Below are 27,773 nucleotides of genomic sequence, written 5' to 3' on the forward strand. Positions count from 1 at the left end.
TCGAGTAGTATGGGTGAACTGAGTCGGGCACCAACTGGCTTGGCTAACATATTAGGAGGGACATATAGACCAGATGAATGGGTGAATAATCTAAGCGAGCTTAGTGGACTCGCAAGACACATGAATCATGAGTTAGATGATCGAGATGGACCAATTCGTTTGAATGTATAGGAAGGGTGAGATGCACTAAGTGGATTGAGTGAGCCAAGTTGACTAGGCAAGAGCAATCTAATCGGGCTAGATAAGTCAAGCAAGTTGAATTTGCCGAGTGAACCCAATGAGTTGGTGAGTTGATTGAGCATGGTAGATTAGTTGGGTGAGTATATGCATGGTCCCTCATGTTCAGGTTGGAGATATTTAAAATTTATAAAATTAAAATTGTTGAATACAAAAGGATTCAGAATTTTCGGATCTCTTGAGATAGTCTTTACGTGCTGAATTCAAGTTGTTGGAAGGCTGAGCTATTAAGCGTTGAGTTCCTGGGCTAATCAAGTGTTGATGGGCTGAGTGGCCGAGCTCTCGAGTGGCTCAAGTGCCAACGATCGAGTGTCAGTTGTCGACTATTGAGTTTGAGTGGGAATTTGAGTTGAGCTTTATTGAGGTCTGTATTAGATATAATTTTTTTTTAAATAGATTCACCTACTCCAATAGTACTTCGAGATTATGTTGGATACTTATTTCTCAAGATATAGCAGCACGATCATGATCACAATCGAGTATTGATTATTTGTGGCGAACAAAACATATACCCAATCTTTTCTGCCCAAATAGAACTCCTTACATAGGCTCCAACTAATGTCGGAATAAAGATCATTTATTGTCTTCGCCCGTCTAGGTCATAATGTCAATAGCTAATATCGTTATCACTTAGGCGATTACAGATTCACCATTAACGCCCAACTGTTTGAGGTTCTTTATTAATGTGTCTATTATATAATTGAGCAGATAGAAAAAAAAAATTGATTCAAATGATAAAACATTGACAAATTCGCTTCAGCAAGCAATCGTTGCCCTAATTGATCTAATATTTGATGACATTTTACTAAACCGTAAATTTCAGAATTATCTAAATCACATATTCAATTTTCATAATACTCAAATCGCGTACTATATTTTGAAATACCTCTCTTTCTCTTTAGGTCCATCAGTCAATTTTAGATTTTATGGATAAAACCTCCTTAATATATGTTATCTATTTAGGATCTGAATTCAATAACGTAAATTGAGAACGATAAATTTTTAAACTTGTAAAGGCTTGATAAAATTTATTACAAGTTCATTATAAAATTTAGGATAATAATATTCATTAACCAACACCACTAATGAGTTATTAGGATTCTCTTTATTTGAAAAATATTAAATTTTTAAATATTTGAATGATGTAGAGATATGATCTAAAGAATTCCAAATCATTTCAAATCAAAATCAATGTACTTGTGAAAATATTTTTAATATATCTATGTTTTCATATTTGAATTTGATAGCGTAAATTGAGAATAATAAATTTTTGAATTGGTAAAAATTTAAAGATGTATTCTTAATTTAATTTATTATTTTTAATTTATATTATTAAATAAATTTAAATTTGGAAATATAAATATATTAAAAAGATTTTTAAATTTTAATTTAGGATGATCAGAATTATCTAAGATTCTAGGAATACATTTCCAACACTTTATTCCTCAATCCACTGAAAGCCAAACCCACTGACGTTGCTGAAACCGCACGCAGGCGAGAGAATCCAAAGATGGAAGCCATTCCTAAGTCAACGAGGCCGGCGCATTCCCATCTTGCTTTCATCTCCAATCCTCCAACAACAAATACACAAGAAGAAGAAGAAGAAGAACCACCATGGCCGGAGGAGGGTTCCTGTCATCCATCATCAGTTTGGCCGTCGACAAGCTGCGTGCCTTGGAATCGCCTCCTTCTTCTTCGGCCTCAGCAGACCCTCCGCGGGCCAACATTGAGCAAGAGATGACCAAACTGAAGAAGACGATGCGCAGAATCCAAGCCAAGCTCGCCATCTCCGAGCAGCACGATTCAAGCAGCGAGCAGGTCAAGCTCTGGCTGAGCGAGCTCAAAGACACGGCCTACGACGCCCAAGACGTCGTCGAAGAATACCAGTACGAGCTGCTGCGTGCCCAAGCTCAGCACGAGGAGGTATGTCACTCGAACACTGCAGTCGTGGATGAATTGGCCGGCAGAGTCAAGCAGATCATCAAAAGCTCCGAGAAGATCGCCGAGGAGTGGAAAGCCCTCAAGTTGAGCAAGAAAACTGGCAAGAGGAAAAGAACCACCCCGCCCATCTCCAATCGACAAACAGGGTCTCTAGTTGCTGAATCAGGTGTTCTCGGAAGGGAAAAGGAGAAGAAGATCTTAGCCGACTGGATTCTGTCGGAGGATGATGCGTCAGCGAACAGAGTCTCAGTCATCGCCTTAACTGGGATGGGAGGGCTCGGCAAAACCACAGTAGCTCAGCTCGTGTACAATGATCTCAGGGTGAAAAGCTACTTCGATCTGAGAGGATGGATCAGTGTTTCTGAACACTTTGACGTCGCTGCTCTATCGCGAAAGATACTGAGATCCTTCTTCAAAGAAAGAGTGGATTCTGAAAATGTGAAAGAGCTTCAGCACGAACTGAAGAAAGGATTGAAGGGGAAGAAGTTTCTGCTCGTCCTGGATGATGTTTGGAACGAGGAACTCAAGCTGTGGAATCAGTTGAAGAAGCCCCTGCTGAGTGCTAAATTTGGCAAAGTCGTAGTGACCACGAGGCTGGACTCAGTGGCTAGAATTATGCAAACAACTGATCCTTTGATCTTGGATATCTTGCCTTTCGATGCTTGCTGGTCGCTGTTCGAGCGAATTGCCTTCGCCGGACGAGATCTCAATGCGTGCCAAGATCTTGTGAACATCGGTTGGTGCATTGCGGAGAAGTGCAAGGGGTTGCCACTGGCTGCCAAGGTGCTCGGAGGGGCTCTCAGGAATGAAGAGGATGAGAAGAGGTGGATTGACATCTTAGAAAGTGAGATTTGGGAGTTGGATCAAGGCCAAGCTGGGGTCTTGCCGGCATTGAAGATAACTTATGATAGCTTGCCTGTGGAGCTGAAGAGATGCTTCCCCTACTTGTCCTTGTTTCCGAAATATACAGTTCTTCATCGGCGGCGAATAGTCCCGTTGTGGATGTCCCATGGCCTTCTACAGCCTGCTAGAGGCAAGCAAGTTGAGGAGGTAGGATATGAACACCTAAAAGAATTGGTTGAGAGATCAATGCTCAATCTTTATTTTTCTGATTCTGATTCCGATGATGAGGAGGATGTTACTGATGTTTACGACGAAGATTTCGGTAATACCTTGGTGGAGGAAGATGCAACTTATGTGATGCATGATCTTGTTCATGATCTAGCAAGATATGTTGCTCAGGATGAATACCTCTGCGTATCAGACGCAAATTTCGACTTGAAGAAATCGAACAAGGTTAGGCACTTGACAGTTAACCTCAAGCACAGTGAGAGGGCCATAGATATCAGAAAGTTTCAGGAACTGCAACTTCTGAGGACACTTTTTATCAGAGGAGGGTCTCGGATTCAGGCCAGCATCTCGGGGGTTCTTGATGATCTTTTTCGGAAATTGAAATGCTTACGAGCACTTGATTTGGGCTACACCAACATAACTGAGCTGCCGGAATCAGTTGGCAGCCTCAAGTTGCTTAGAAGTTTTTCGATTCGAGGAACCGGAGTCAAGAAGCTCCCTGAATCCATATGCAACCTCTACAACTTACAGACTCTGAATCTGTCTGAAACATATTACTGTGAAGTTCCTAGACAGCTTGGGAATTTGGTGAATCTTCGACATCTCTTCCTGTATTCCGGCCATGTCTATCTTCCACCCGGGATCGGAAAGCTGACCAATTTGCAGACACTCTCGAATTTCTTCGTGAGCCGGAGTGGTGAGCATTGTGGGATAGGGGAATTGAATGGCCTGGTGCAACTTAGGGGGCTTCTCTCCATTGATTGTTTACGATTCGTATCGAAGGAGTGTTTGCTCTTGGATCCCCCTTTGAAGACAAAACTTCATCTTGATACTCTGGTACTGAGCTGGGGGTATGATGGGCTCGATTATCATCATGTTCATAATCATTCAGAAGATGAAGATCATGACAGTGGTGAAGATGCAGAAGAGGAAGAAGACAATGACAATTCTGAAGATGGTGAAGAGGAGGATCATGAGCAAGGGGAGGAAGAAATGGCAGAGCAGCTGCTCGAGTTCCTCCGGCCGCATAACAATCTCGAAAAACTTCACATAGATTACTACCCTGGTCTGAGATTTGCAGGGTGGGTGGGTGATCCTTCATTCGATAAACTGGTGCAAGTGTTTCTTTCTGGATGCAGGAGATGCGAATTCCTTCCACCATTGGGCCAACTGCCTTCTCTCGAATCTGTCCATCTCGACGAACTGAATAGCGTGCAACATATCGGCCGGGAATTTTGCGCCGGCGATGGCAACTCAGGTTGTAAGGCATTCCCAAAGTTGGATACTTTGTCGATCCTACGCTTGCCGAATTGGGTGAAGTGGGACGGAGTCGAAGCCGGTGACTTTCCGGCTATCGACTTCCTTGAAGTCAACCAATGCTCGAAGCTCGCCGGATTTCCTCAGCACCTCATTTCTGCAGTGAAACAACTGGACGTTAAAGGCTCCGGCGGTGGTTTATCGGCCCTCAAAGATTTGAATTCCCTCACGCGCCTTTTTTCGTATGTTCGATCTCAAAATGACCAGAAGTGGATGCTCTCTTCTTACCTTCCAGCTCTTCAGCACTTGACGCTCGAGAGCTCTGTGAGCTCTGTTCGTCTGTCACAGAGCAATCTGCCATCCCTCAAGACCTTGGAGATTCTGTATTCTCCGAAATTGGCGAGCGTCGAGGGGTTGAAGGAGCTCACCTCCTTGAATTCTTTAGTCGTCCGGGAGTGTCCTCGCCTCGAGTTCAAGGAGTTGCTTCCCGCCACACTTGAACAAGTGAAGCTCAGCGAATCTCCATTGTTCGAGCAAGGCTATAACAAGCAACTCAAGGAACGGCGTGTGCGAAAGACTTTATGTTCTTGATGAAGCAACAAACACAAGCAATCGAGGGAGATGTGTACAGAAATGTATCGAAAGATTGGAAGAGGATCGAGACTTCCTAGCTCTACTGCAATGATTGAACCTTCTTTCCCGCGAAAAACATGACTATCCTCGCAAAGAACATCCTCTTCCTCCGCTTTGGCTCTGCAATGTCTTCGTGTTTGTATGTCCTCAGCTCGTGCTCCATGTGAATCCTCTCGTCTTCTGCGTTCTTGATCCTCGCCATTGCCTCCCTCAGTGCTTTCTTCTTTTCTTCTAGTAATTTATCAATGCTTCTTGACTCAGTGGCCGAAATGATCCTCTCCTTAGCTTGTTCCTCGAATTCTTTGGCCTTCTCGCGAAGCAAATAGAATTCTTCCAACGGCAATGTCACATGATCACCCCAACTCTTTGATGTTCTTGCCGCCTCAATCTCGTTGAGAGTGGCATTCAGCCTAGACTCTATCGCGGAGGCTTCAGCCTCGACTCCTTTAGCTTCTTCCTTTGCCTTCCTTAACTCCTCCTCTACCTCTTTCATTGCTTGTTGTAGCTTCGCTTGCTCCATCTCGGTCACCTTGTCTCTCGGCCACTCTTTGTTAAGAATAAGTTCGAATTCGGTGTTCATCCGGTTAAGTTCAGCTTCAAGGAATGCGATCGAAGTGGATGTCAAACCTTCCCTCTCCCTCAGGGTGCTCAAGGAGGCCTTTTCCTTTTCCAATTCAGATTGAAGTGAAGAAAGTTGGAGCTTTAAACACTTGATACTGTTGTATTCGTCGAACCCTTTCGTATTCGTAACCGATACGGCTTGATTCCGGGAATCTAGTTCCCCTTTTAGGTGCACTAGAAGCGAAGAAACTTTAGCTAATTCTGACTTCATAGCATTTGTCATCAGAATTTGCTCACTAACTTGCTGTAATTCTTCTTCAGCTTGATTCAGCAACTTGTCGCGAAGTAAATTTTCGATATCGAGTGACAATGCGGCAACAAGGGTTTGTTCTTGGGCTTCAAGATGTGCGGTGTGAGCTGACTCGAGCAATTGTTTTGCGGTAACCAACTTGAGAGCCAGATCTTGGATGGTCTGCTCAATCCCTTCCAATGCAGCAACAGAATCAGCAGCCTTCTCGGCCATGATATCTCGTTCTCGAATTAACGAAACGTGTGCGGCCTGAATCGACTCCAATTCTCCTTTCGTAGACTTCAGCTCCGCGACCGCACTCGTGTGCCTTTCATTGGCCACATCGAGCTGGGCTTTCGATGCGACACTCGAATCATCTGCAATTCCTTGCACCACTTCTCTTAGTCTCAGATCAGCGAGCTCGAAATCTTGCTTCGCTTGTTTTTCGAGGGTCTCTTCTCGTTCCAAACGAAGGTTTAGGCCTTCTACGAGCTGCTTGAAGCAATTGAGCTCTTCCAAAACTTGTGCTTTTGCGGTCTCTTCGTCTCGGAATCTCTTTTGGTACATCAAAATTTCTTCTTGCACTTTCTTGAGTGTGAGTAGGACCTGTTTTTGCTTCTGCAAAGAATTGAATTGAATGCGAATACGAACACGAACGAAAGAACAATCGAAAAACATACTTTTCGAAGAGATAGAACTAAGCATTTACCTCAATGGACGATGCCTCTTCAGCTTTGCCATCGAGAATTCCCCCAAACTTTGAGACGGCTGCTCTAACAGACTCGAAAGGTGCTGCTGTATCGACAAGAATTCGATTCGTATCATCGGCTTTCTTCGCGCTCTCTTGGCTCAATGTTTCGGCTTCTTTTGGCTCATAAACTAACCGTGTTGGTGCATCGATAAGTCCATTCTCCTTCAGGAATGTTGAAGGGTTAGCAAGAGTAGTAGGAAGTGACAAAATTTGGTCATTGTTTTCCATTCCTCCTCCATCTTTCGCGCCTTCGGGTCGTATAAATGGATCTCTAGAGATCGTAACACCTTCGTTGCTTGGATCATCGATTTCAAGCTCTCCACCATGTCGATCGCCATGATGATGATGATGATGACGATATGATGATAAATTCGTTGCTCCTTCCATTAAAGGGTGGTGCCTTTCTTGCTTCTTTCTTTCCCTCTAAAAAAATTCAAATCTAAACCAAATGATTTCGATAATCTAAAACATTCAAATCAAGTAATCGAAAACATAATCATTCGAGCCAAATTATCAACTTATGCATTGTCATGATCAAGAAAATTTCGTAAAATAATCGAAAGATTAGTCATTCAATTCGATCGAGAAATGAACAAACAATATCATCAATTCAAAACTTACGAGAAGGAGATTAAGGAAAAGAAATTAAAAGTAAACTTACATTTATTTCCCGAAAGACGAAGGAAACAAGAGAAGAAAGAGCAAGAAAGAAATCGTATCCTTGTTCGTTCCAAAGATCTCTTCTCCTAACATTTCGCTCTTGAAAGCTCTCTTTCCTTCTTATGTCCATCGATAATTATTAACACAATCCAAGAAAATAAAAAGAAAAAAAAATAGAAATAAAAATAATTTAAAAATCATACATTATTATTATTTTTCATTTCTTCCTCATCTATGAGCATATTAATAGAAAAAAGAAGAAAAAGATAAAAGATTTATTAAATATTTAAAATAATTAATTGCTTCTTGTTCTTGGCGGTAAACAAGGGGTCCACTTTCCCTCCTCCTCTTCCTCTCGACTTTCCGTCCCTTTATTTAAATCCTCATTCCTCTCCTCCTTCCTCCCCCTCCTACTAAACAACGAGCCCGCCGTCCGGCGATCCACCGCTGCAAATCGATGCCGACGTCTCCCTTCGCCTCCCGGGGGGTTTGGCGCCTCTTTTGGTGCTACCAGTGCCACCGCTCCGTCCGCCGCCGTATCTACTCTCCGTTCGCCGACATCTTCTGCCCTTACTGCGACGGCCGCTACCTCCACGACATCGACTTCCCTCGCCCCGTCCTCTTCTTCCAGTTCACCCCCATCCTCCCCTTCCCCACCGCCGAATACCACCACTTGCACCACCACCACCCCCTCTTTCCCCCGCCCTACGAGCGCGGCTACTCCGCCCTCGACCACCAACCCTGCCTCGATCCCAGCCACGGACGACGGGCGCTCAGGGTCTTGTTGCTGGTCGCGGAGTTCATACGACGGGTACTCAGCCCGTCCGGGGAGATGCCGCGGGCGCTGGCGCTGCCGCCGGCGCCAGCCGCCGCCATCAGCTCCCTCCCGTCCGTTTCCATCGCCGAGGCCGACGTCGCCGGCGGCTCCCAGTGCGTCATCTGCAGCGAGGAATTCACCCTCGGCGAGGAGGTCAAGCAGCTGCCGTGCACGCACGTCTTCCACTCCGACTGCATCGTGGCGTGGCTCAACCTGCACAACTCCTGCCCGGTCTGCCGCTCCCGGCTCCCCGACGGCGAAGCTTCCCCCTCCAGCTAGCGGCCGGACGAGATGATCGACGGCGTTGCACGTAACGATTTTCAGTACTCTGCTCCAAGATTTCTCTCCTCCGATCCTCCTCATTCATGAGATTACTTTGAACGATGAATTGCTTCAGCTAGCGTTCTCTTCTATTCATGGTAGCGATCGATCGCTAGCTGCGACAGTTGATTTGCGACTCTTCGTTTCTACTTTTCTTTTCTTTTCTTCTCCTCATTTTCTGAAAAATCACAATTTGTCTTGTTCTTGTTCTTCTGGTTCTTGTTCTTGAACAGGCAACGACAGCTGGTGCAGTCTTGAAGAAGATTGAACGAAATGAGGCATTAAACCATACCAAAATAATAATAATAATAATAATACTAATTTAGTAATAAAATTATGATTATATATAATATATATAATTATATTAATTATGATTCATAATTTGTAATTTCATTAATTTTAATTAAATTAGCAGAAGAAAGATTTTAATGTAAACATATTTTATTGGTGAAAATTTTAATTAAATTGAAATAATTAGCATTTATATCTGTAAAACAATTTATTATTTCGTCTGTAAAACAATCATTTCTTCCCTTGCTATAAATAGCAACAATGTTGATCGATAAAAATCCAAAAATGTCTGCTGCTTCTTCTTCTTCTTCCTTCGGTAGCTTCGCCTCCCTCTCCATGGCTCTGCTGCTGCTGCTGCTCCTCCTCCTCCAGGGCCAGTCGGCCTCCGCCGACGTCGGGCAGACCTGCAGCGACGCGTCGAAGAGCGACCGGCGGGTGAGCTTCGACTTCTGCGTCGACCGCCTGAACAAGAACCCGCGGTCGACGGAGGGCGACACGTGGCGGCTGGCGCAGATCGCCGCCGAGCTCACGATCAACACCACGGATATCGGGAAGAGAGCACCATGGACGGGCTGGCGCAGTCCGAGCGGGACGCGGCCGTGAAGGCGCTCCTCTCGGCCTGCTCCGCCACGTACGACGCCATGGGGACGGCGGCCGCCAAGGCCGACGACGGCATCCGGGCGAGGGACTACGCCGGGGCGAAGGGGCTGCTGACGCAGGCCATCGGCATGGCGACGCAGTGCGGGAGCAGCTTCTCCCGCGCCGGAAAGGCGGCGCCGCCTGTCGTCGCGCAGCTCGACGGCGAGGGCGTCAACTTGGCGATCTTGACGTACGCCATTACCAACTTGCTGAAGTAGTAACGCCACTGTGCGATGTCTGCTTTCATTTCAAAAATCAGAAATATTTGGTACTGAAATGAAAAAAAAGGATAAATTTTATAATATCGAAATACTGATGAGAGCCTGCCCAGGTAGTTACATTGAAATTCCAAACTATGAGGGGTTTAAATGAACATTTGCCTTGAAATTAGGTTTACCGCTGTTCTTCTTCTTCTTCTTCTTCTTCTTCCACTCGCCGGCGTCGCGCTGGGTTCCGATCTTGGATTTCTTCGTCGTCGCCTCTTCTCTCTCCGTTTGGGCGACAACATTCGCGATCTCTGCGCCGCCAATCTCCGTCTCTCCCTCATCCTCGTAGGTACGAGCTCCTTGTTCTTCTCACCATTAGCAGCCGTCTTCCTCCATTCTAGAATATAATTCCTTACCGATATGAGTTCCCGTCCTAGTGCCACTAGGACGGCTATCGCCTAGGCCAAAACAATGATTTTTCCTCGAGCGAATATCTGATTCTTTTCTTTCTCTTTGCCGGGAAGGAATTCGGGAGAGGATATGTGGAGGCAGGAAGAACGCAGATGAGGAATTCTGAACAGAAGCCCGTTGACAAAAGGATGCTCACCAATGTCCTTCTGGCTGTTAACGTGCTGTGAGTCCCATATCAACTTCTACTTGTTCTTTCTGTTTTCAATTGATGCAACTACCATTGCACCCTGAGGACGTTCTTTCTGTTTTCAAGCATCTTAGTCCATGATCTGAGTTATCGCATAGCAAAATACAATCTTCCAATCTATTTTCTCTGTAACAATTTTTTTTTCTTCCAATTTGAGTAATTGACAGAGTAGTGGGATAAGCTTGCTGTTCTGCTCTTAGTTGTTGATACATTTTGATATTAAACGTGGATACAGCTTAATTGATATCAGGGTTTCAAAAGTTGTATAGTTGTTTTTGTCTGTTCTATTTTGTTATAACGATCTTACTTGTTCTCTTCTAAACTTGCTTGTACAATGATTTTCCATTTGGTAAATAGTTCTTGAAAGTCCTAGAATTAGACATGAAGAACAAAGGAAAAAGAATTGAGGCATTAAGATTAGAATTTAAGAGTATGTAGAGTGAGTTCACATCCATCCATGTCAAGAGCATTGGTGCAGATTTCTGAAGCCTGGCTTAAAACTGGTGCCATTTTGCTAAGAACTTAAGCTCAAGGATTTGAACTCTTAACATGTATAAATTGCGCAATCGGTAAGGTTTTTTCGCCCTCCTATCTTCACCATTACAAGATATATCTCTGCAATCAGATATCATAGTTGTCAGGTTCTACATTCTTGTAAAGAAACTCATAGGCTTATCTGTTGTTGTTGTTGTTGTTATTGTCTTTATCAGATCATTCATAATTATGATCGTGTAGATGGAACTGCTAGTGTCTAGTAGAAAAATTGCTCCTTTGGTGTATGATTTGCTTTTGCAAGAAGTAATTGCCTATTTGATATTATTTGTTTTCTGAGCTTATTGTCATGTAACTTTTGAGGTCAACTTCTTGGCATTTCAAACCTTCATTTTTAGGGTTTATGCAGCTCAGATTGCAACACAAGGAAAACTGCTTTTATGGGGAGCTAAGGATTCGAAAAGGACAACTATGGAGGTTGGCAACATCAGCCCTTCTACATGACAATATTGGGCATCTTATGGTTTGTCTGCCTCATCATAATTTGTCGACAAGTCTGTATTGTTTAGTAGTTTTGTTGTGCAGATTAATTGTTACTCTTCGAACTCGATCGGTCCTACCGTGGAGCAACTTAGATCTAGACGATTTCTTGCGGTATACTTCTCCTCGTTCAATAGCAAGTAAGGCTCCATTTACACCCTTTTCATAGTAAACTCTTTGAAGTCCAGTATGTGAATATGCTTGGTTTGGTATTTAATCTTTAATCCCTTTTGGCAAGGAAACTAGGTTCGATCATGAGTTATCGATTCAGTCAATCGTCTTCAGTTGGTGCATCTGGTGCTATATTTGGTATTCGGGTTGGTAAGACTTTTCGATGTTTAGTTTTATATACTAGACATCTTACATAGGCACTATTTTCTTTATGAATGACTTGTTAAACAGAAGATTAAGATGTATCTCATAATCAAGTTAAACATAAACTAGATGATTCGTCTACATATCTTAATATGCAACCGCATACGGATTTGTTTTTGCTAGGACGACGATTTGTTATCGTCGATATAAACCCTTTGTGGTGGGTTTGTATAACATGTGAATGGATTTAGGGAATAGGTAATGTAAAAGGCAATCCACAATTAGAACATCAACTAAGTGTATGAGTGTTAGCATGAAAAGATTTTGCTCTAAATCAAATATGCTACTCGATTAGTACCTAGTATATGTATTTTTGTGTTCGATATATACTACATTACCTTTTCTTCTTCTTACCCTTTTCCGCAGGTTATCGGTTTCGTTCTCGGGGGATCGATAACTGGGGGTCATGTATGTTTCAGTATCTCACTCTTTAGCCTTGCCCCAAACTGATCATTTTCGACTAGAAGTTAACCTTATCGCATGTTTCAGCTGGGGGGATTGCTCGGAGGGGCTGCCGTGTCGTGGTTTCTCGGTCCGGCATGGCAATGTGTGTCGCGAACGGCGCCGATGGAAGAGTCCTGTTTGCTGATAGAGCTCCTATTCATCAGTTCATCAAGAGTAGAAGATTGTGATTGCATGAACAAGTAACAGGATTGTGTGGTGCACCATGTAATAGCCATTTCCATCTGTAAAGAAATGATTCAAAAATAAACAAATTGTATGAAATAAGCTTCATTTAATTTCTACAAATCATTTATTTATTTATTTATTTATTTTTCTTTTAATATAAATTCTGTTCTTCAAAAAATAACTAAAAATAAAACCTTAAGGAGCCAATAACTTCTCCAACAAATCTAATAATTAATTGTGCAGAAAACATGCCAAAAATAATCTCCTAATTATTATTTTCATTAAAAGGGTGTTTTAAAAGAAAATTAAAATAAAATAATGATCATCATTTTTTTTATTTTAAAAAGACTCTTATTTCAACTAACTGCGGTGGTATTAAAGTAAATTATTGTTTTTATTTAATTTGATAAAAAAATATTACACATAAAATATTTTTATATAAAAAAATATTTATTAATTTGATCAAAATTATTTAAATTTATTAAAATCATCATAAAACTAACCACCGTTAGGGATGAATAAAACTTGGATTAAATCAAAATAACCTATTAAATTAAACTAATTCAGAAATTCAATTCAGTTTATTGGAAAGTTTATCGATTAAATGGTTCAATTTTGATTTTAAAATTTAAAAATTCAATTAAATTGATTTTTTATTAACTAATAAAAATTATTAAAATACTTTATGTTTTATTAAACTAATTAAGTTTTTATTAAAAAAATTTAATTTTTTTTTTAAATATTGATTTTCAAAAAAAAATTGCAAACTTATTTGGATAGTAAGAACTTAAATAGAGTCGAATAATCACCTCCAGAATTAATTAAATCGTAAGAGTTAGATATCTGAATTATTAAAAAAAATTGTAAAGTCCCGAACAGTCACCTCTAAGATTAATTGGATTCATAAAAACTAGATACTTAAATTACTAAAAAATTGTAAACTTATGCCCTATGGAGCACGATGCGGTGGTAAACAGAATCGTAAAAACTAGATACCTGAATTATCAAAAAAAAAAACTGCAAACCTATGCCTCATGGGGCACGATGCGACGGTAAATGACAAGACGAGATAACCATGTAACAAAGATTTGATTTCCTTATAGGACATATCAAACATTCGCGGTGCTCGAATTACTTGTGATGTTGGGCCGCCACATCAAGATGCAATAGTAAGGTGATCATCCCATCCTACCTTACTATTGCAGAATAGTAAAGTAGGATGGGATGATCATGTAACGAGGGTTTGATTCCCTCACGGGGCATATCAAATGCCCGTGGTGCTCAAACTACTCATAATGTTGGACCGCCACATTAGGACCCAATGTGCTTTCCGGATTTATCTAGTGGTTAATTTGTGGGGCCGAATAGTCCACCTTATTAGTTTGATCGGAAGAATTGGATACCCGGATTAATATTTAAAAAAACTGCAAAATGACCTGACTGGACCATCTAAACCTAATTTGCGCAGAGGCAGATTTTGGTCCAACTGTAAGAGCAAACCACATGGGCAACAGCTGGGAGACCTAAATTAGGCCAACAAGAAGATGAATAGGATAAAGTTATAGTGGCACACAAGCGAGCAAAAGGTTGAGTAGCTAAAGGAAAAGGTATCAGAGTCACTGCCTACGAGGAAGTCACAAAAGAAAAAGAAAAAAAACAGTTATTCACATTAGAAAAGCTCCTCTTCATTCTACCATCCCAAGTGTCATTTCCAATGCGTTATTTTTTCTTCAGTCTAAAGTTAGCAACACTTACTTTCCATTGTGGTTGGTTGGTGTGTTCTTCACAACCTTTTGCCATCATGTTTTCTGAAACAACTTGAGGACCACACACACACACACCTAAAGTCTCTCTTCCTTGGCCTACAAGCTGCTTAATGAGTTTATATAAGTTTGCATGTATGCATGTTTCAAGAGGTAGTAGTAGTAGTAGTCTTGAGTGTTACCTCAAACTCCAAGCCAAGGGAAATGGAACTCAGCTATGCCTCTTTCTCTAGCATCACCTGCAAGAATGACTGTCGAGAGATCCATGCCACGTGGAACCAGCTGAATCTCGTAGGCCGAGCATTGGCACGGCGAACTTTGACGCAGAAGCGACAGATTAAGGAGATGTATCGAGCCATGTACGGTCAGGACTTGGTCGAACAGCTTCAGAAAACCCACCTGGCCAACTCGACCAATGAGGTTAGATAGATCCATGACTGTTTTTGAAGTTTTCAGTAGTGTGAGGAAAACTGCATGAATTGTGTGATGGTGTGTCCAGATGTGCCATGTGTTGTATCTGTGGATGCTCGAGCCACATGAACGGGATGCTGTACTCGCAAAGGATGCACTTGAGGGAAGCATCTTGGATTACAAGGCCCTCATTGAGATCTACACTCGGCAAAAGATGAACCATCTCTTCTTCACCAAGCAAGCATATGTAGCCAAGTTCAAGAGGCACTTGGACCAGGACATGATTTCTGAGCCATCCAACTCATATCAGAAGGTATATATCTTACAGATAAATTTTATCAAGTTTTGACTTCGACGACAGTGAGGTAAGGACTAAGGATATCCTAAAATTTCCATTGAATTTCTGATCGAATCCTGGGATTGATGTCTGATACATTTTGGTGGACTAAAGCTGGAACCAAATCAACTGATGGTATTATGGCTTCATGACAGCTTTTGCTGGCTCTTGCTGCATCCCAACAGTCTCACCATACTGAAGTAAGTCAACACATTGCCAAATGTGATGCAAAGAGGCTATATGAAGCAAGACATTGCAGTAGAGAGGCAAGTGATGAATCTATCATCCTTGAGATTTTTAGTAAGAGAAGCATCCCCCAACTGAGGTTGGCACTCTCTAGCTACAAACAAATCTATGGTCATGAATATTGCAAAGTAAGCTACTGCAAAGAACTAGTGCTACTATTTCTCCAAGATTAAATGCTCCAAGCAAGTTCTTCACTTTATGTTTGTTATTGCTGAATAGGCACTTAAGAAAGAAGCAAGTGGAGAATTCAAGGAAGCACTAAGGACGGTCATAAAATGCATTTATGATCCTTCTGAGTACTACTCCAAGGTATTTGTGTTAAGGCTATGAGTTCCTTAATTGCTAGCATATAAGATAATTTTGATGGCATACTTCTAAATATTGACTACATGTTTGTTGGTGTTTGTTAGATGATTAACAAAAGTGTTAACATGGGAGATACTGATAAAAGAGTTCTGACCAGAGTTATGATAGGAAGCACCTCTGCGGGCATGAAAGAGGTGAGATCATCCTTTGAGGGGAGATATGGAAGGAAGCTACAGGATGCCATTTGTGAGAGCCTTCCTGATGGGGATTACAGAGACTTTATTCTGGCCTTGACCAATATCCCTAGCTCTTCTTCTTTCTGAACAAACGGAGACTTTTGCAGAGCGTAACAGAGGTTAACAAGAAGTCCACTTTGTTTGTGATCTGTACAGAAGCAGAATGTAAACTTCAGAGAACAATTTTCTAGATGTATCTTGTGTCACCATTGGAGAATAACAAATAGATGTTCCTCAAATAATGCAACTGTAAAGTAGGTTCATCCAGACAACATATTTAGTAATGAGTTTGTTTCCTAACACATTAATGAACAAACGAAAGAAGTTATAGAAGGAAAGCACAAAAGACAGTCTACTATTATCCACAGATTAAAGAGTGAATCTATTTACCATTTTAGTTCTTTGACTTAATCCCTAAGAGATTCATCTGGTCATTTCCAATTCTTAGGAGGCATCTCTTACATTATTGTGATTGACTGTAGTGAGCAGGCCCTCTGGTTCCATATCAAGAAAAGAGCTTCTCTAGCCTGACCTCACTTTTTCTTTCTTAACCTCATTCATTCCTATTTTATTCTCAACCATCCAAAGTTTGCAGTCTCTAGTCCTTTCATGTTTCTAGAATTGCTACTGAAAACTCACAGAGTGCTACAGAATTTTAAAAGGTTACAGCTATTCATTATCAAATATGTAATATCATGTGGAGGCAACTGACAGAATTCAAGAAGGGTTCAATCATTTCATCCATGTGGCAGCATTTCCCTCTCCCTTTTTGTTTGTCTCTGCCACATTTTGAATACTAAATAAGAGAAAGCACTATAGCAATTAAGAAGTGCCTAATTTCATCCATATGGAAGCATTTTAATGCCAGAAGACCCACAAGAAAATGCATTTCTAAAATAAATTTGCCAACCTGATGCTCATATCAGAAGCTAGGATTTGACAGTGAATTGCTTGATGGAGTTTACTTTCAATAAATAATTCCATACTAAAGAAAGACTCAATAAATAATAGATTAACAGTTCCCTTCGATTTCAAAAGATTAGAAAAGAACCAAAATACTCAAGTCAGCAGGGAGTTTCTTACATAGGAAAAAGCTCTACATAAATCCATAAACAAAATCACCAAAAAGAGAGACAAAATTCCTTTCCTATTGAATCACTTGTTCCTATTTGCTTCTAAATTTACGATTTTCATATAATTGATCATGGTTGTATTCAAAATCATATGAACATGTTAAAGCACCCTAAAGAATTTTAGATTAATTGGCACGAGTACTACACATTCTTTGCACAATAGTGTCTGCCAACAGCAGCCCTGTTAGTAATAAACATTTGTACTCAAAGACATTATTAATTGATAGATCAATTACATGTAGCTATCATGGATGTCATATCAGCAAAATAACTTTCCAAGTCATTCAAACTTATAGACAAACACTTGCCTATCTACTAACAGTCGCTAATGCCCAATTCTCCATTCACAATTCTCAAGTAATATATTTATTCTTTAAACTGACAATAGAATTAATTAACAGTTTCTACAGCCTTGAGTCCCAGACATACACCATCTACTTCTGGGTAACATGTCACGAGAACATTCTTGCTTTCTGAAATTAAGTTCCAATATTCCAAACATTTTCGAGTAATTAAAAATCTTTTACTAAAACTGGAAGCATCATCACAGAGCTAGGTCGGGGCCGTTTGCGACAGCTCTAGCTGGGTCAGGGGCGATCATGGTCAGCCATAACAGTCAGAGCCAGTCGCCAGCGGATCAGGCAATGTTAAGCGGGTCAAGCCGAATCATGAACGGCCCGAGCAGGGTCATGCTAGGTTAAGAAAGGTTGCAAGAGGCCCGGGCAGGGTCAATCCGGGTTGGGCTGGGTTTGGCACATAGAGCTAAGTTTGGTTTGGTCTCCCAAGTTATTAAATTAAGTAGTTTATTCATTAGCTTCCTACGTACATGTCCTTTTGATCATATCACAAACCCAAACACAAACCAGATACGCAACAGTATATAAAATACCATAATCTTCTAACACACACATCCCACACAACCCCATCATGCGTCATATATGGAACTCTACCTGTACACCACTAAAACATTCATTCAAATCTAACACCAACTGATCATTTTATACTTTGCAACTTTAAACTATACATAGACGTGAAGCCGCATGCTTCTACCAAGCACTCACTCATTAAAGGATCAATTCTATTACGCAAACTCCTGCTTTAATATTCGTAAACATTCTATTCTAAATATTCATGCACATGTAAAGAACACTCTCTCTGCTCTCTCCACGTGGTCAACTGTGAAGAAGACCTACACAGTAAAATTATCCCAATCAAACTATTTGCTTTACACTGAGCAAGTCAGTGGCTCTAGTGAATCTGTGTTCTCCAGGTTGAAATCCTCACATGAAGGCACCACTGCAAGCCCTCGCATCACTCTTCACTATATCGACAGATGCCTTGTGTTCATAAGTCACTTTCCATCCAAATAAACCACTAGTAAGTCCCCACTAATTGCTTTAGCTTAAATGCTGAATGAGTTTAATGGCATCTCTACCTTATATATACTCCTGGCATCATGTTTGTTGGGATACATATCTGAGAATGGGGTTTGTTGAGGTGATGACAACCTTGAAGGCTTATGCATTCATGGTGCTGCTTCAATTTGGGTACTCAGGGATGTTTGTGATCTCGGTCGCATCCATCAAGCGCGGAATGAACCACTTTGTGCTGGTAGTGTACAGGAATGCCATTGCTGCCATTGTCATTGCACCCTTCGCACTCTACTTTGAGAGGTTGCATTCTCTCCATCTTGTGTTTGATGAACAAATCCATGCATTCTTATGAATTGTTTCTCTTCTCTGGTTCTTGACCTGCAGGAAAGTGAGACCCAAGATGACGCTCACCACAGTCGTCAAAATAGCAGCACTTGCCCTTCTTGAGTACGTGGTCTTAAAATTCTAGCTGTGATTGATAGGGTTTATTGATTATGATCTTCAACAACAGGCCTGTGCTTGATCAAAACTTGTACTACATGGGTGCGAACTTGACCTCTGCAAGCTTTGCCTCTGCCTTGTACAACATGATCCCAGCAATCACCTTCATCATGGCTATTATTCTGAGGTAATACATAAAGATATCAAGTTACTAATCTCACTTCAACCAAGATTAAATCTTGTTAATCATCAGTTTTACACCAATGCTAGAGTTGAGAAGATAACCATCAAAAGCCGGCGTAGCCAAGCAAAGATCGCTGGATCAGTGGTGACAGTAATTGGAGCATTGCTTATGATACTGTACAAGGGTCCAGTAGTTGAATTTTTCTGGTCCAAAAGGAGAAGCTACCAGGGCGCAGCAAGCAGCCAAAGCAGCAATTGGCTCACGGGGACTTTGTTGCTTCTGGCAAGTTGCTTGTGTTGGTCAGGCTTCTACGTACTACAAGTGATCACTCTGCCCAAAATTTGAGCTTAATCTAAATCTATTTCCTTCAGCAAAGCCTAAAGATATTTTTATTCTTTGCAGTCGAATACACTAGAGTCATACTCTGCAGAGCTCTCATTGACCACCTTGATATGCCTTATGGGTGCCATGATGAGCTCAGTTGTTACTTTGGCTGTGGAAGGTGCCAATGCAAAGCCTTGGAGTATTGGTTGGGACATGCGACTTGCCACTGCTGTCTACTCGGTTAGATCAAGTTTGATCGATTAACTACATATGTTTTAAGAAATCAAAGGAAAAAACTAAGGTTAGTTCCCATCCTATCATGCTTCAGGGGGTGATCTGCTCGGGTATTACCTACTATGTGCAGGGCATAGTGATGAAGGAGAGAGGCCCAGTGTTTGTCACTGCTTTCAACCCCCTTTGCATGATAATTACTGCTGTCTTAGGATCCATCATTTTAGCGGAGCAGATAACTCTAGGGAGGTGAGTAAATACAATGATCTATAACTAACATAGTTTAGATTGAGATGCTGATACCTTTAATTTCTCTTGAAAAAATTGCAGTGTCATTGGTGCGGTAATCATAGTGATTGGCCTCTATGCTCTCATCTGGGGGAAGAGCAAAGACCAAGCTAGTCAGTCTTCAGATACAAGTGCAATTCTTCAGCTTCCAGTTGCTGCAACAGATGACAGTAAGCTTGAATCAAACAGTCACCACAGTAAATAGTTCAGTAGAAATAAGAGCAACAAAGAATAATCCTTGGTCCTAATTAATTTAGTAGTAATTAGGCACAAGTGTTTTCATTCCAATAATTAGTTAATAGCAGGCACTTGTAATCATTAGTCTTTTGTTGTCTTAGATAATGACTGGTGTGTGATTGATTAAGAGTGTGATGATTTTCCAAAAGTCAGTTGAGTATTGGGTATGAAATTTTTAGATAATAAGTGATATGATTTACTGAAAGGAAATACAAATCTAGTTTGGTAATGTATCTAGATTATAAGAAGGGAAAAAAGGTTTTGGAGGATATAAATCTTAAGTATGAGATAGAGTAAATTATTTTTGTAGGCGAAGATAACAAAAAAATTGTGTACCAAAAACCTTAGAAAGTGAAGACTAGACAACTCAAAGGAACAGGTTGCTAGCCAATTATTGTAATGTAAGCTTCAACAAGGTGTAGATGCCTGAAGCAGCCACTACTCCCAGCCTACCATGCAACAATGAAAGAGTTTTCTTGCAAAAGATTTACTTAATTTCTCAGCATTTTATGGTTCACGAGGGAATTGGCATCAGGAATCTTTCTTATTCCGAGATGGATGGAACAAATATTGTGCTAATGCACTTACAATGCATTAGTGAAATATAAGTCGCAAAACGAGGAGAATCAAAAACACCAGCACGAATGGCAGAAGAAAGAGCCATTTTTCCTACTTACCAAGACAATTTGTGTAATCGCAATTAGGGGTTGCTTCAAAAAAATGAAATTTAGGAATTTCTGCCCAAAATCTAAACAAGTCGATCAAAAATTCAACTTCCTGTAACTCGAGGGAGGAAAGGATAACATCGAAAGAAACTTGGTACCAGTTCTCAGAAGGTCGATGTCGCCGCTCGATTCAGGTCTTGCTGGCGTCCTTCTTCTGTTTGGGATATCCGGCCGCCGGAACTCCAGCGAGGCGGAAACTTCAGGAGGTAAGTAAGTTGAGGAGATCGAGCAGCATTTCCATTGCGGTCGACCGCCGGCGCGCCGTGGTCGCCCTTCGCCGCCGACTCGTAGACCGCGCCGTTTAATCGACTCCGGCCATCTATTCGCAAGGAAATGGGATTTAATAAATTAATAAAAAGGAAATTAATATTTTTTTATTTTTAAAATTTATCATAAAATTATAAAACTTAGAAATACATTTTTTAAAAATTAAATTTATATTTTTATATAGTAAAATGTAGAAAAAGGAAAAGCATGTGATAAACTTTTTATGTGATATATATAATGAAAATAAATTTAAGAAAATGCCACTTAAAATAAATAATTACTGCATGCTTCAAAATCATTAATTACTAATCAAATTCTCTAACATTCTAATAAAAAAACTCACTAAAAATTAATATTTTTAACACTAAAGGATTTAATAATAATAATTTTATTTTAAAACTATTAATATTGATGATAACTTATTTTAAGGTAAAAAAAATAATAGAAGCCTTTTCAATTTTTGCTATTAAAAAAATATTGATGGCCTTTGATAATGATCACTCAAAAAAGTGCACTTAGACCTCTCCATTTGTCTGTTCATGGAGCATTCTCCTCCATGTCCTTTTCCTCCTCTTAGAACTCTTTTGCTAGGCATCTACCTTCATGTACCCTTTCCTATGTTATTTAGCCATCATGATCTATCTTCACCACTTCACATCTTCTTCTTCTTGACTCGATTCGTAGAGAATCTAACTCTCAAATCAATCACCTCCATTTTTGCAACAAGGAATACGACTGTAAACGAGTCAAACTTTGTGTTTTCGAGTTTGTTTGATAAGGTAACTAAGTCAAACCAAGTCTAAAATAAAATTAAACTATTGAAGTTTGGTTCATTTATATTACGAACTTATTTGTTCGTTTTGAGAATTTTATTTTGTGAACATAGTTTGTAAACTTTATTCGTGGACTCAAATAAACATAAACAAGCACTTACTAATTTTGTTTATGGGCATTGTTTACAAACTTATTCGAGCTTGTTTGTTTAATTGAACTTGTGTATGTTGAATGAACATAAACAAATTCATATCAAACTGAACATCAAACTTGCTCACGAAAGTTTGATTCATTTAAGTTTGTGCTCTCTCACAATGATGAGAAGGTCGAACAACAGTCAATAGCAATTTGCCCATTTGAGCCATGCCTTTGATGCTTTGCTCAAGCTCTTCATAGCCAAACCACAGCTACAATGATTGATTGACAACTCCATCAGAAATGAAATATAATAAGAACATTCAACCAAAAATATCTGTGTTTCGATATATACACACACAAAAATATGTAGTTTATTAGCTAGAAGAGTTTCATTTCACTGTTTTTTTGTTATTCAGTTTATGCATTTGAACACAATTGTTCTTGTTCCTCTTTTCCTCATCTTCTTGAAGATTTGTACCGTGTAGATTCACACTCGTATCGATAGTAGACTGTTGAATACTATGAATTCTCTCTTGAATTGCTCCCTTCATGAATGTTTTTTCTCCATGTAGAAAAACTCTAAATCAAAATCACACAATTATCCTTGTTTTGTATCGAATATCCTATGAAATATTTCGTCTCCCCATAGAAAAACTCTAAACTATACGAGTAAATACACCCTTTCATAGAATGATTCTCTTTTCGGGAGCGATCCATGTAATTAGTAGTCTAGTAATGTGGAATCTAATGGAACTCTTATTCCTATCATTTGGTGTTGTTTGGTTTATGGTTCACTTTATATGAACAAATATTAAAGAATGGCTATAAGTCGTCATTCTAAAACTCCACCTTAGACAATGAAACAACATCATCAAGTTGAAGAAATCGTTTCAAATCTTTTGCATTTGAAACAACACTGTCAAGTCACTATCTAAGTTCTATTTGATCACTTTTAATGGGTAACGAAACTATGAAAAGAGTTAAAATCTTCACGAAAAAGTATTCGTCGTGTTGGAGATCTTTATCCAACTCCAATGAACATATAAGGTCAAATACAACCCAAAGGATTGTCATTGCGATAATACTATATTTCTAAAATCATATTGAACATAAAAGTAATTGTCTATTTTTAGTTCCTCTTGTACTTATCTCTTCACTTTGGCTCTTAAAATTGTATAATGGCAAGGAACATATGCCTTTAGACACAAAAAATTAGGGTTGAAGGAAAAAAAAGGCAAAAAAGACTAAAGAGGTTGTTGCTATTTGTGATGCCTTATCTTATGACTGTTCCTGCCTTTGATGCCTTATCTTTTGAAGAAGGCAATTAATCTTCAAATTTAACTAAACTACAAATCGAAAACTTTTAAAAACTGAAGTAATCGATAGGTGTTCCGAAAACCATTCATATACTGTAAACCAGTTGATACTCTTCTGATACAAACTTTACCACTTGAACCTTTTCAGAAATACTTCTTCTTTTTCATTATCTTTTGTGTTTTCTCATTGAGTGATGCCTTATCTTTTAAAGAAAGGCAATTAACCTTCAAACTTAACTAAACTGAAGTGATCGATAGATGTACAGAAAACCATTCATACTGTAATCAAGTTTGATACTCTTCTGAAACAAACTTTACTTACTTGAACCTTTCAGAAACATTTTTTTTTTCATTATCTTTTGTCTTTTAAAGAAAGGGAGTTTTATCTTTAGATCCAAAACTTTTAGAAACTGATGGATGTTCAGAAAACCATTGATACTGTAATCAAGTTGATACTCTTCTGAAACAAATTTTACTACATGAACCTTTCGGAAACACTTGTTCTTTTTCATTATCTTTTGTATTTTCTCATTAAGTGGTGCCTTATCCAATTGATCTTTAAACTAAACTAAACTAAACTACAGATCAAATTCTGAAAACCATTCATACTGTAAACAAACTGATACTCTTCTGAAACGAATTGTACTACATGAACCTTTCAGAAACACTTCTTCTTTTTTATCTTTAAAATTAAAGAAACTACAGATCAAAAACTTTAAAAAACTGAAGCAATTGTAAACAAGTTGATTCTCTTCTGAAACAAACTTAACTTGTTCTTCGTAGCTGCATGTGCTGCACTGACAAAATCCTCATTAGGAAACTTATCAAAAGGCTAAAAGGCTGCTTGTGATGGCCACAAGCATGAGTAGATGCATATTGGGAAGTGTTTACTCATGATGCTTATTGTCTTTATCCCTCTCCAGTGATACTTTGCCACTGCTAATTCACCCAACAGTCATAATCATTTTTCTGTTTACAGACGACGAGAAGAAGAAGAAGAAGAAGAAGAAACTAATAAATTATGGTTTTCTGAACATTTTCATTCTGATAAAAAATAAAGTTGGGTGATGTGTAACAGTAAAGGGAGGCACTGGCCTTAAAAGAATGGAGGTAATGGAGAGTGTTTGATGATGGAGGAAGTGCACGCCAGAGGGAACATTGATTCCATGTGCCAAGAGAAATAATAAGAAACTAGGGGGGTTTATGATTATTTTTCAGGGCAAATTTTGAAATACTTCTTAATATTATAGTTTTTTTTTGGAAGTCACTGTTGACAATGTGTTTGTTTGACCCCTAAAGTTTTAGAATTATAAAAAGACCCTTTCTTTTCTGTTTATCTACTTTGCTAATTTCCTACTACGATTAATAGTGACGACTTCGAGAATGTCTCGAGCTCGTCGTCATAATTTCAGCAAAAAGTTATAAATCTAACATGTGGCAATGCATGCCTCATCATCGATAGCCTTGGAGAGGCTAAGCCGAGATAGAAAAATACTTATCTCCGGAACATAGCTGAGTTGGTTACGATGGAACAGACTTGCAGAAGAGGATAAGAGTTTGAATATTGACGAAGCCGAGCAATATCCTCCTTTATCGTGACCAATTGTAATTTTTCGATTTATCTCCTTACAGACGGTCGTCCCCAGGGCAATGGTGCCAACCGACTTACGGTTCGATCCCCAGCTACGGCGTATTTGTAGGAATTTTCTTCCAAATGGGGACCGTGCTGGGAGGTGACGGACTTTCACAGGGATTGAGTTACAGAAAAAAAAAAAAGAGATAGAAAAATATTTATTTCAAAATTGTGAAGGTTGAAAGTGAAAAATACTTATTTCAAAAATGAAAGTTGAAAGTGAAAAGGGTAGATTACAAGGGCCAAAGTGAAAAATTGGTCTCGAGGGGTGTCGTCTTCCTCTTAACCTGTTGTGGGGAGGCAAAGCTGCAAGAAGTATGAGGAGATTAGATTCAGATAAGCAAATGCCACCAACTGTTCGATTAGATTCTAGTTTATGTCCATATATAATCATTTCCACCACTGTCGATCGATCGACGCCTTTATCATGATCTTCTGATCGATTTTTTTCTCTGTGATTTGATCGGAGGCAGTTTGATCAAGGATCAGTAGTTGCACTGCGGAGAAGTTCGCCGGAGATCGGAGATGATCACCGCTGGCGACTTCTACAGCGTGATGACGGCGGTGGTGCCGCTGTACGTGGCGATGATCCTGGCGTACGGGTCGGTGAAGTGGTGGAAGATCTTCACGCCGCCGCAGTGCGCGGGGATCAACCGGTTCGTGGCCCTCTTCGCGGTTCCGTTGCTCTCGTTCCACTTCATCTCCGGCAACGACCCGTTCGCTATGAACCTCCGGTTCCTGGCAGCCGACACGCTGCAGAAAGGCTGGCGCAGCCTCAGCCGCCGCAGCCGACGGCTCGACTGGACCATCACCACCTTCTCCCTCTCCACGCTGCCCAACACGCTGGTGATGGGAATCCCCCTGCTCCGGGGGATGTACGGCGCGGCCTCCGGCGATCTCATGGTCCAGATCGTGGTTCTGCAGTGCATCATCTGGTACACCCTCATGCTCTTCCTCTTCGAGTACCGCGCCGCCAGGATCCTCATCTCCGAGCAGTTCCCCGACACCGCCGCCGCCATCGCCGCTATCGCCGTCGACTCCGACGTCGTCTCCCTCGTCGACGACGCCCTCGAAACAGAGGTCACCAGGGTCAGCGAGGACGGCCGGATCCACGTCACCGTCCGCCGCTCCAACGCCTCCCGCTCCGACGTCTACTCCCGGCGTTCCGGCGCAGGCGGGGGTTTCTCCGGCGCGACGCCGCGCCCGTCCGACCTCACCAACGCAGAGATCTACTCGCTTCAGTCCTCGCGGAACCCCACCCCGCGCGGCTCAAGCTTCAACCACAACGACTTCTACTCCGCCATGGCCGGCCGGAGCTCCAACTTCGGCGGAGTGACAACGCCGAGGGCCTCAAACTTCGATGAGGAATCCAAGCCGCGGTTCCAGTACCAACTGCCGGTCACCACCGCGCCCCATTACCCCGCGCCGAACCCCTCAATGTTCGCGCCGGCGCCGGAGAAGAAGGCCAACGGGCAGATGAGAATGCTCGAAGACGCCTCCTCGACGACAGCCAAGGATCTCCACATGTTCGTGTGGAGTTCCAGCGCCTCGCCGGTCTCCGAAGCGCATCTCGCCGCCGATCCAAAAGGCAAGAATCTATCACAACCTCTCCTAATCGCCCATTCCCTTACCTTCCATCGCCATGAACTCTGCTTTCCCTCATAGAGAACAGAGACGATCACGCGGCGCCGGCCATGGCCGAAAAGGACGGAGCTCCGCAAGCTCCGACACACCACGAGACAGAGGACGCGATCAAAGCAGGCGGGCTCAGAGAAGTGAAGGCCATGCCGCCGACCAGCGTCATGACTCGCCTCATCCTGATCATGGTCTGGCGCAAGCTCATCCGCAACCCCAACACATACTCGAGCTTGATCGGGATCATTTGGGCCCTCGCCTGCTTCCGATGGAAGTTCCAGATGCCGGCGATCATCCTGCACTCCATCTCGATCCTCTCAGACGCGGGCCTCGGGATGGCCATGTTCAGCCTCGGCCTCTTCATGGCGTTGCAGCCCCGGATCATAGCTTGCGGGAACAGGAAGGCTGCCTTCGCCATGGCCATGAGGTTCCTCGTCGGTCCGGCCGTCATGGCCGGCGCCTCCCTCACCATCGGCCTGCGCGGCACCCTCCTCCACGTCGCCATTGTGCAGGCGGCCCTGCCGCAGGGCATCGTCCCCTTCGTGTTCGCCAAGGAGTACAACGTCCACCCAGACATCCTCAGCACTGCGTAAGCAACCAAATTAACACCTCCATTAACTCACTAATCACTTAGTTAACTACTAATTTAACCGTCATTAATCCATTTCAGGGTGATATTTGGGATGCTAATTGCGTTGCCGATAACCCTTGTTTACTATATCGCCTTGGGGATCTGATCATCTCCAGTAGAAGCATGTTTACTTGGACGCCTAGGGAGGGGACTTCATGATCAGCAAATCGAGTAGCAAGAGCTTAAAAAAGGGATGAGAAATTTAGCTATATTTCTTGTGAAATTTGCGTGTTATATTCAATCCGAATCGATCATCGGTTTGCTTTTTGTTCGATGGAACGATGTTCTTGAAATCGGTTCGATCGGTTAATAAAATAAAGATAATCTAGTGTCGAAAGAGGGACTCGTGCGGCCTAAGTTTTAGTCACTCAAAAGCATCCATTTGTTCGCATAAAACTACTTGGCTAGGCTCAAACTCATGAGATTCATACTAAATGTTCCTGTTGAGATCTCCTTTCGGACGAGCAACCGGCCTCCTGGCTGGGAAGTAGACGATTTGGTAACGCGAACAGGGAAGGAAGAGGTTGAAGGATCCCAAGCCAAGCCTGTTCGCTGACTCGATCGGGTGTTGGATCCTGACTTGAGCTACTTTCTGAGTCAAGCTCGTGTGCTCGAGTCCAACATAATACTAGGTTGGGGTGGCCGTCAGGGGTAGGACCAAGCCAGTCAACCCCGTGAGTATGTTTTCTACCTTGTGTGTCATATTTTTAGACTAAATCTTGACTTTCTGGGCAAGGTCACACTGACCCACAACACTAAACAAGCTTACTAAAAA

At 41.4% G+C, this 27,773-nt stretch overlaps 6 protein-coding genes and 2 pseudogenes across 6 annotated transcripts; 7 read left to right on the plus strand and 1 right to left on the minus strand.

Annotated features, from left to right (window-relative positions):
* Nucleotides 1-1,795: 1,795 nt before the first annotated feature.
* Nucleotides 1,796-5,152, plus strand: LOC141823650 (putative disease resistance protein RGA3). The gene has a single exon (XM_074710925.1). It carries the CDS (start codon nucleotides 1,852-1,854, stop codon nucleotides 5,095-5,097), a length of 3,246 nt encoding a protein of 1,081 aa, XP_074567026.1. The 5' UTR covers nucleotides 1,796-1,851; the 3' UTR covers nucleotides 5,098-5,152.
* A 27-nt stretch (nucleotides 5,153-5,179) lies between these two features.
* Nucleotides 5,180-7,127, minus strand: LOC141823651 (protein WEAK CHLOROPLAST MOVEMENT UNDER BLUE LIGHT-like 1). The gene is made up of 3 exons (XM_074710926.1): nucleotides 6,699-7,127; nucleotides 5,613-6,607; nucleotides 5,180-5,387 (listed from the first exon to the last, which is right to left on the minus strand). Exons 1-3 carry the CDS (start codon nucleotides 7,125-7,127, stop codon nucleotides 5,180-5,182), a joined length of 1,632 nt encoding a protein of 543 aa, XP_074567027.1.
* Nucleotides 7,128-7,857: 730 nt separating this feature from the next.
* Nucleotides 7,858-8,496, plus strand: LOC141823652 (E3 ubiquitin-protein ligase RING1-like). The gene has a single exon (XM_074710927.1). It carries the CDS (start codon nucleotides 7,858-7,860, stop codon nucleotides 8,494-8,496), a length of 639 nt encoding a protein of 212 aa, XP_074567028.1.
* A 618-nt stretch (nucleotides 8,497-9,114) lies between these two features.
* On the plus strand, nucleotides 9,115-9,686 carry LOC141823653 (pectinesterase inhibitor 8-like; annotated as a pseudogene).
* A 265-nt stretch (nucleotides 9,687-9,951) lies between these two features.
* On the plus strand, nucleotides 9,952-12,412 carry LOC141823654 (RHOMBOID-like protein 10, chloroplastic; annotated as a pseudogene).
* Nucleotides 12,413-14,308: 1,896 nt separating this feature from the next.
* On the plus strand, nucleotides 14,309-15,869 carry LOC141824049 (annexin Gh1-like). Its single transcript, XM_074711280.1, has 5 exons — nucleotides 14,309-14,552; nucleotides 14,632-14,856; nucleotides 15,036-15,254; nucleotides 15,346-15,435; nucleotides 15,537-15,869. The coding sequence occupies exons 1-5, from the start codon at nucleotides 14,337-14,339 to the stop codon at nucleotides 15,753-15,755; spliced, it is 969 nt and encodes a 322-aa protein (XP_074567381.1). The 5' UTR covers nucleotides 14,309-14,336; the 3' UTR covers nucleotides 15,756-15,869.
* Nucleotides 15,870-18,283: 2,414 nt separating this feature from the next.
* Nucleotides 18,284-19,847, plus strand: LOC141824050 (WAT1-related protein At1g21890-like). The gene is made up of 7 exons (XM_074711281.1): nucleotides 18,284-18,474; nucleotides 18,559-18,621; nucleotides 18,686-18,802; nucleotides 18,886-19,120; nucleotides 19,202-19,363; nucleotides 19,452-19,603; nucleotides 19,685-19,847. Exons 1-7 carry the CDS (start codon nucleotides 18,284-18,286, stop codon nucleotides 19,845-19,847), a joined length of 1,083 nt encoding a protein of 360 aa, XP_074567382.1.
* A 5,221-nt stretch (nucleotides 19,848-25,068) lies between these two features.
* On the plus strand, nucleotides 25,069-27,270 carry LOC141824428 (auxin efflux carrier component 1a-like). Its single transcript, XM_074711711.1, has 3 exons — nucleotides 25,069-26,320; nucleotides 26,398-26,956; nucleotides 27,038-27,270. The coding sequence occupies exons 1-3, from the start codon at nucleotides 25,258-25,260 to the stop codon at nucleotides 27,102-27,104; spliced, it is 1,689 nt and encodes a 562-aa protein (XP_074567812.1). The 5' UTR covers nucleotides 25,069-25,257; the 3' UTR covers nucleotides 27,105-27,270.
* Nucleotides 27,271-27,773: the final 503 nt, after the last annotated feature.

This window comes from Curcuma longa, chromosome 3 (genome assembly GCF_044706935.1).
Source record: "Curcuma longa cultivar G26 ecotype Majalengka, Jawa Barat chromosome 3, ITB_CL_G26_1.1, whole genome shotgun sequence".
In the NCBI taxonomy this organism is placed as follows: Eukaryota; Viridiplantae; Streptophyta; class Magnoliopsida; order Zingiberales; family Zingiberaceae; genus Curcuma; species Curcuma longa.

Coding starts and splice junctions, on each gene's coding strand:
- LOC141823650 (XM_074710925.1), top strand. CDS start 1,852: ATGGCCGGAGGAGGGTTCCTGTCATCCATCATCAGTTTGGCCGTCGAC.
- LOC141823651 (XM_074710926.1), bottom strand. CDS start 7,127: ATGGAAGGAGCAACGAATTTATCATCATATCGTCATCATCATCATCAT. Junction 6,608..6,698: donor AAGAGGCATCGTCCATTGAG/GTAAATGCTTAG, acceptor AATTCTTTGCAG/AAGCAAAAACAGGTCCTACT. Junction 5,388..5,612: donor ATGAAAGAGGTAGAGGAGGA/GTTAAGGAAGGC, acceptor TGAGTCAAGAAG/CATTGATAAATTACTAGAAG.
- LOC141823652 (XM_074710927.1), top strand. CDS start 7,858: ATGCCGACGTCTCCCTTCGCCTCCCGGGGGGTTTGGCGCCTCTTTTGG.
- LOC141824049 (XM_074711280.1), top strand. CDS start 14,337: ATGGAACTCAGCTATGCCTCTTTCTCTAGCATCACCTGCAAGAATGAC. Junction 14,857..15,035: donor CATCCAACTCATATCAGAAG/GTATATATCTTA, acceptor GCTTCATGACAG/CTTTTGCTGGCTCTTGCTGC. Junction 15,436..15,536: donor CTTCTGAGTACTACTCCAAG/GTATTTGTGTTA, acceptor GGTGTTTGTTAG/ATGATTAACAAAAGTGTTAA.
- LOC141824050 (XM_074711281.1), top strand. CDS start 18,284: ATGGGGTTTGTTGAGGTGATGACAACCTTGAAGGCTTATGCATTCATG. Junction 18,475..18,558: donor TTCGCACTCTACTTTGAGAG/GTTGCATTCTCT, acceptor CTTGACCTGCAG/GAAAGTGAGACCCAAGATGA. Junction 19,364..19,451: donor TTGCCACTGCTGTCTACTCG/GTTAGATCAAGT, acceptor ATCATGCTTCAG/GGGGTGATCTGCTCGGGTAT.
- LOC141824428 (XM_074711711.1), top strand. CDS start 25,258: ATGATCACCGCTGGCGACTTCTACAGCGTGATGACGGCGGTGGTGCCG. Junction 26,321..26,397: donor TCTCGCCGCCGATCCAAAAG/GCAAGAATCTAT, acceptor TTTCCCTCATAG/AGAACAGAGACGATCACGCG. Junction 26,957..27,037: donor CCAGACATCCTCAGCACTGC/GTAAGCAACCAA, acceptor AATCCATTTCAG/GGTGATATTTGGGATGCTAA.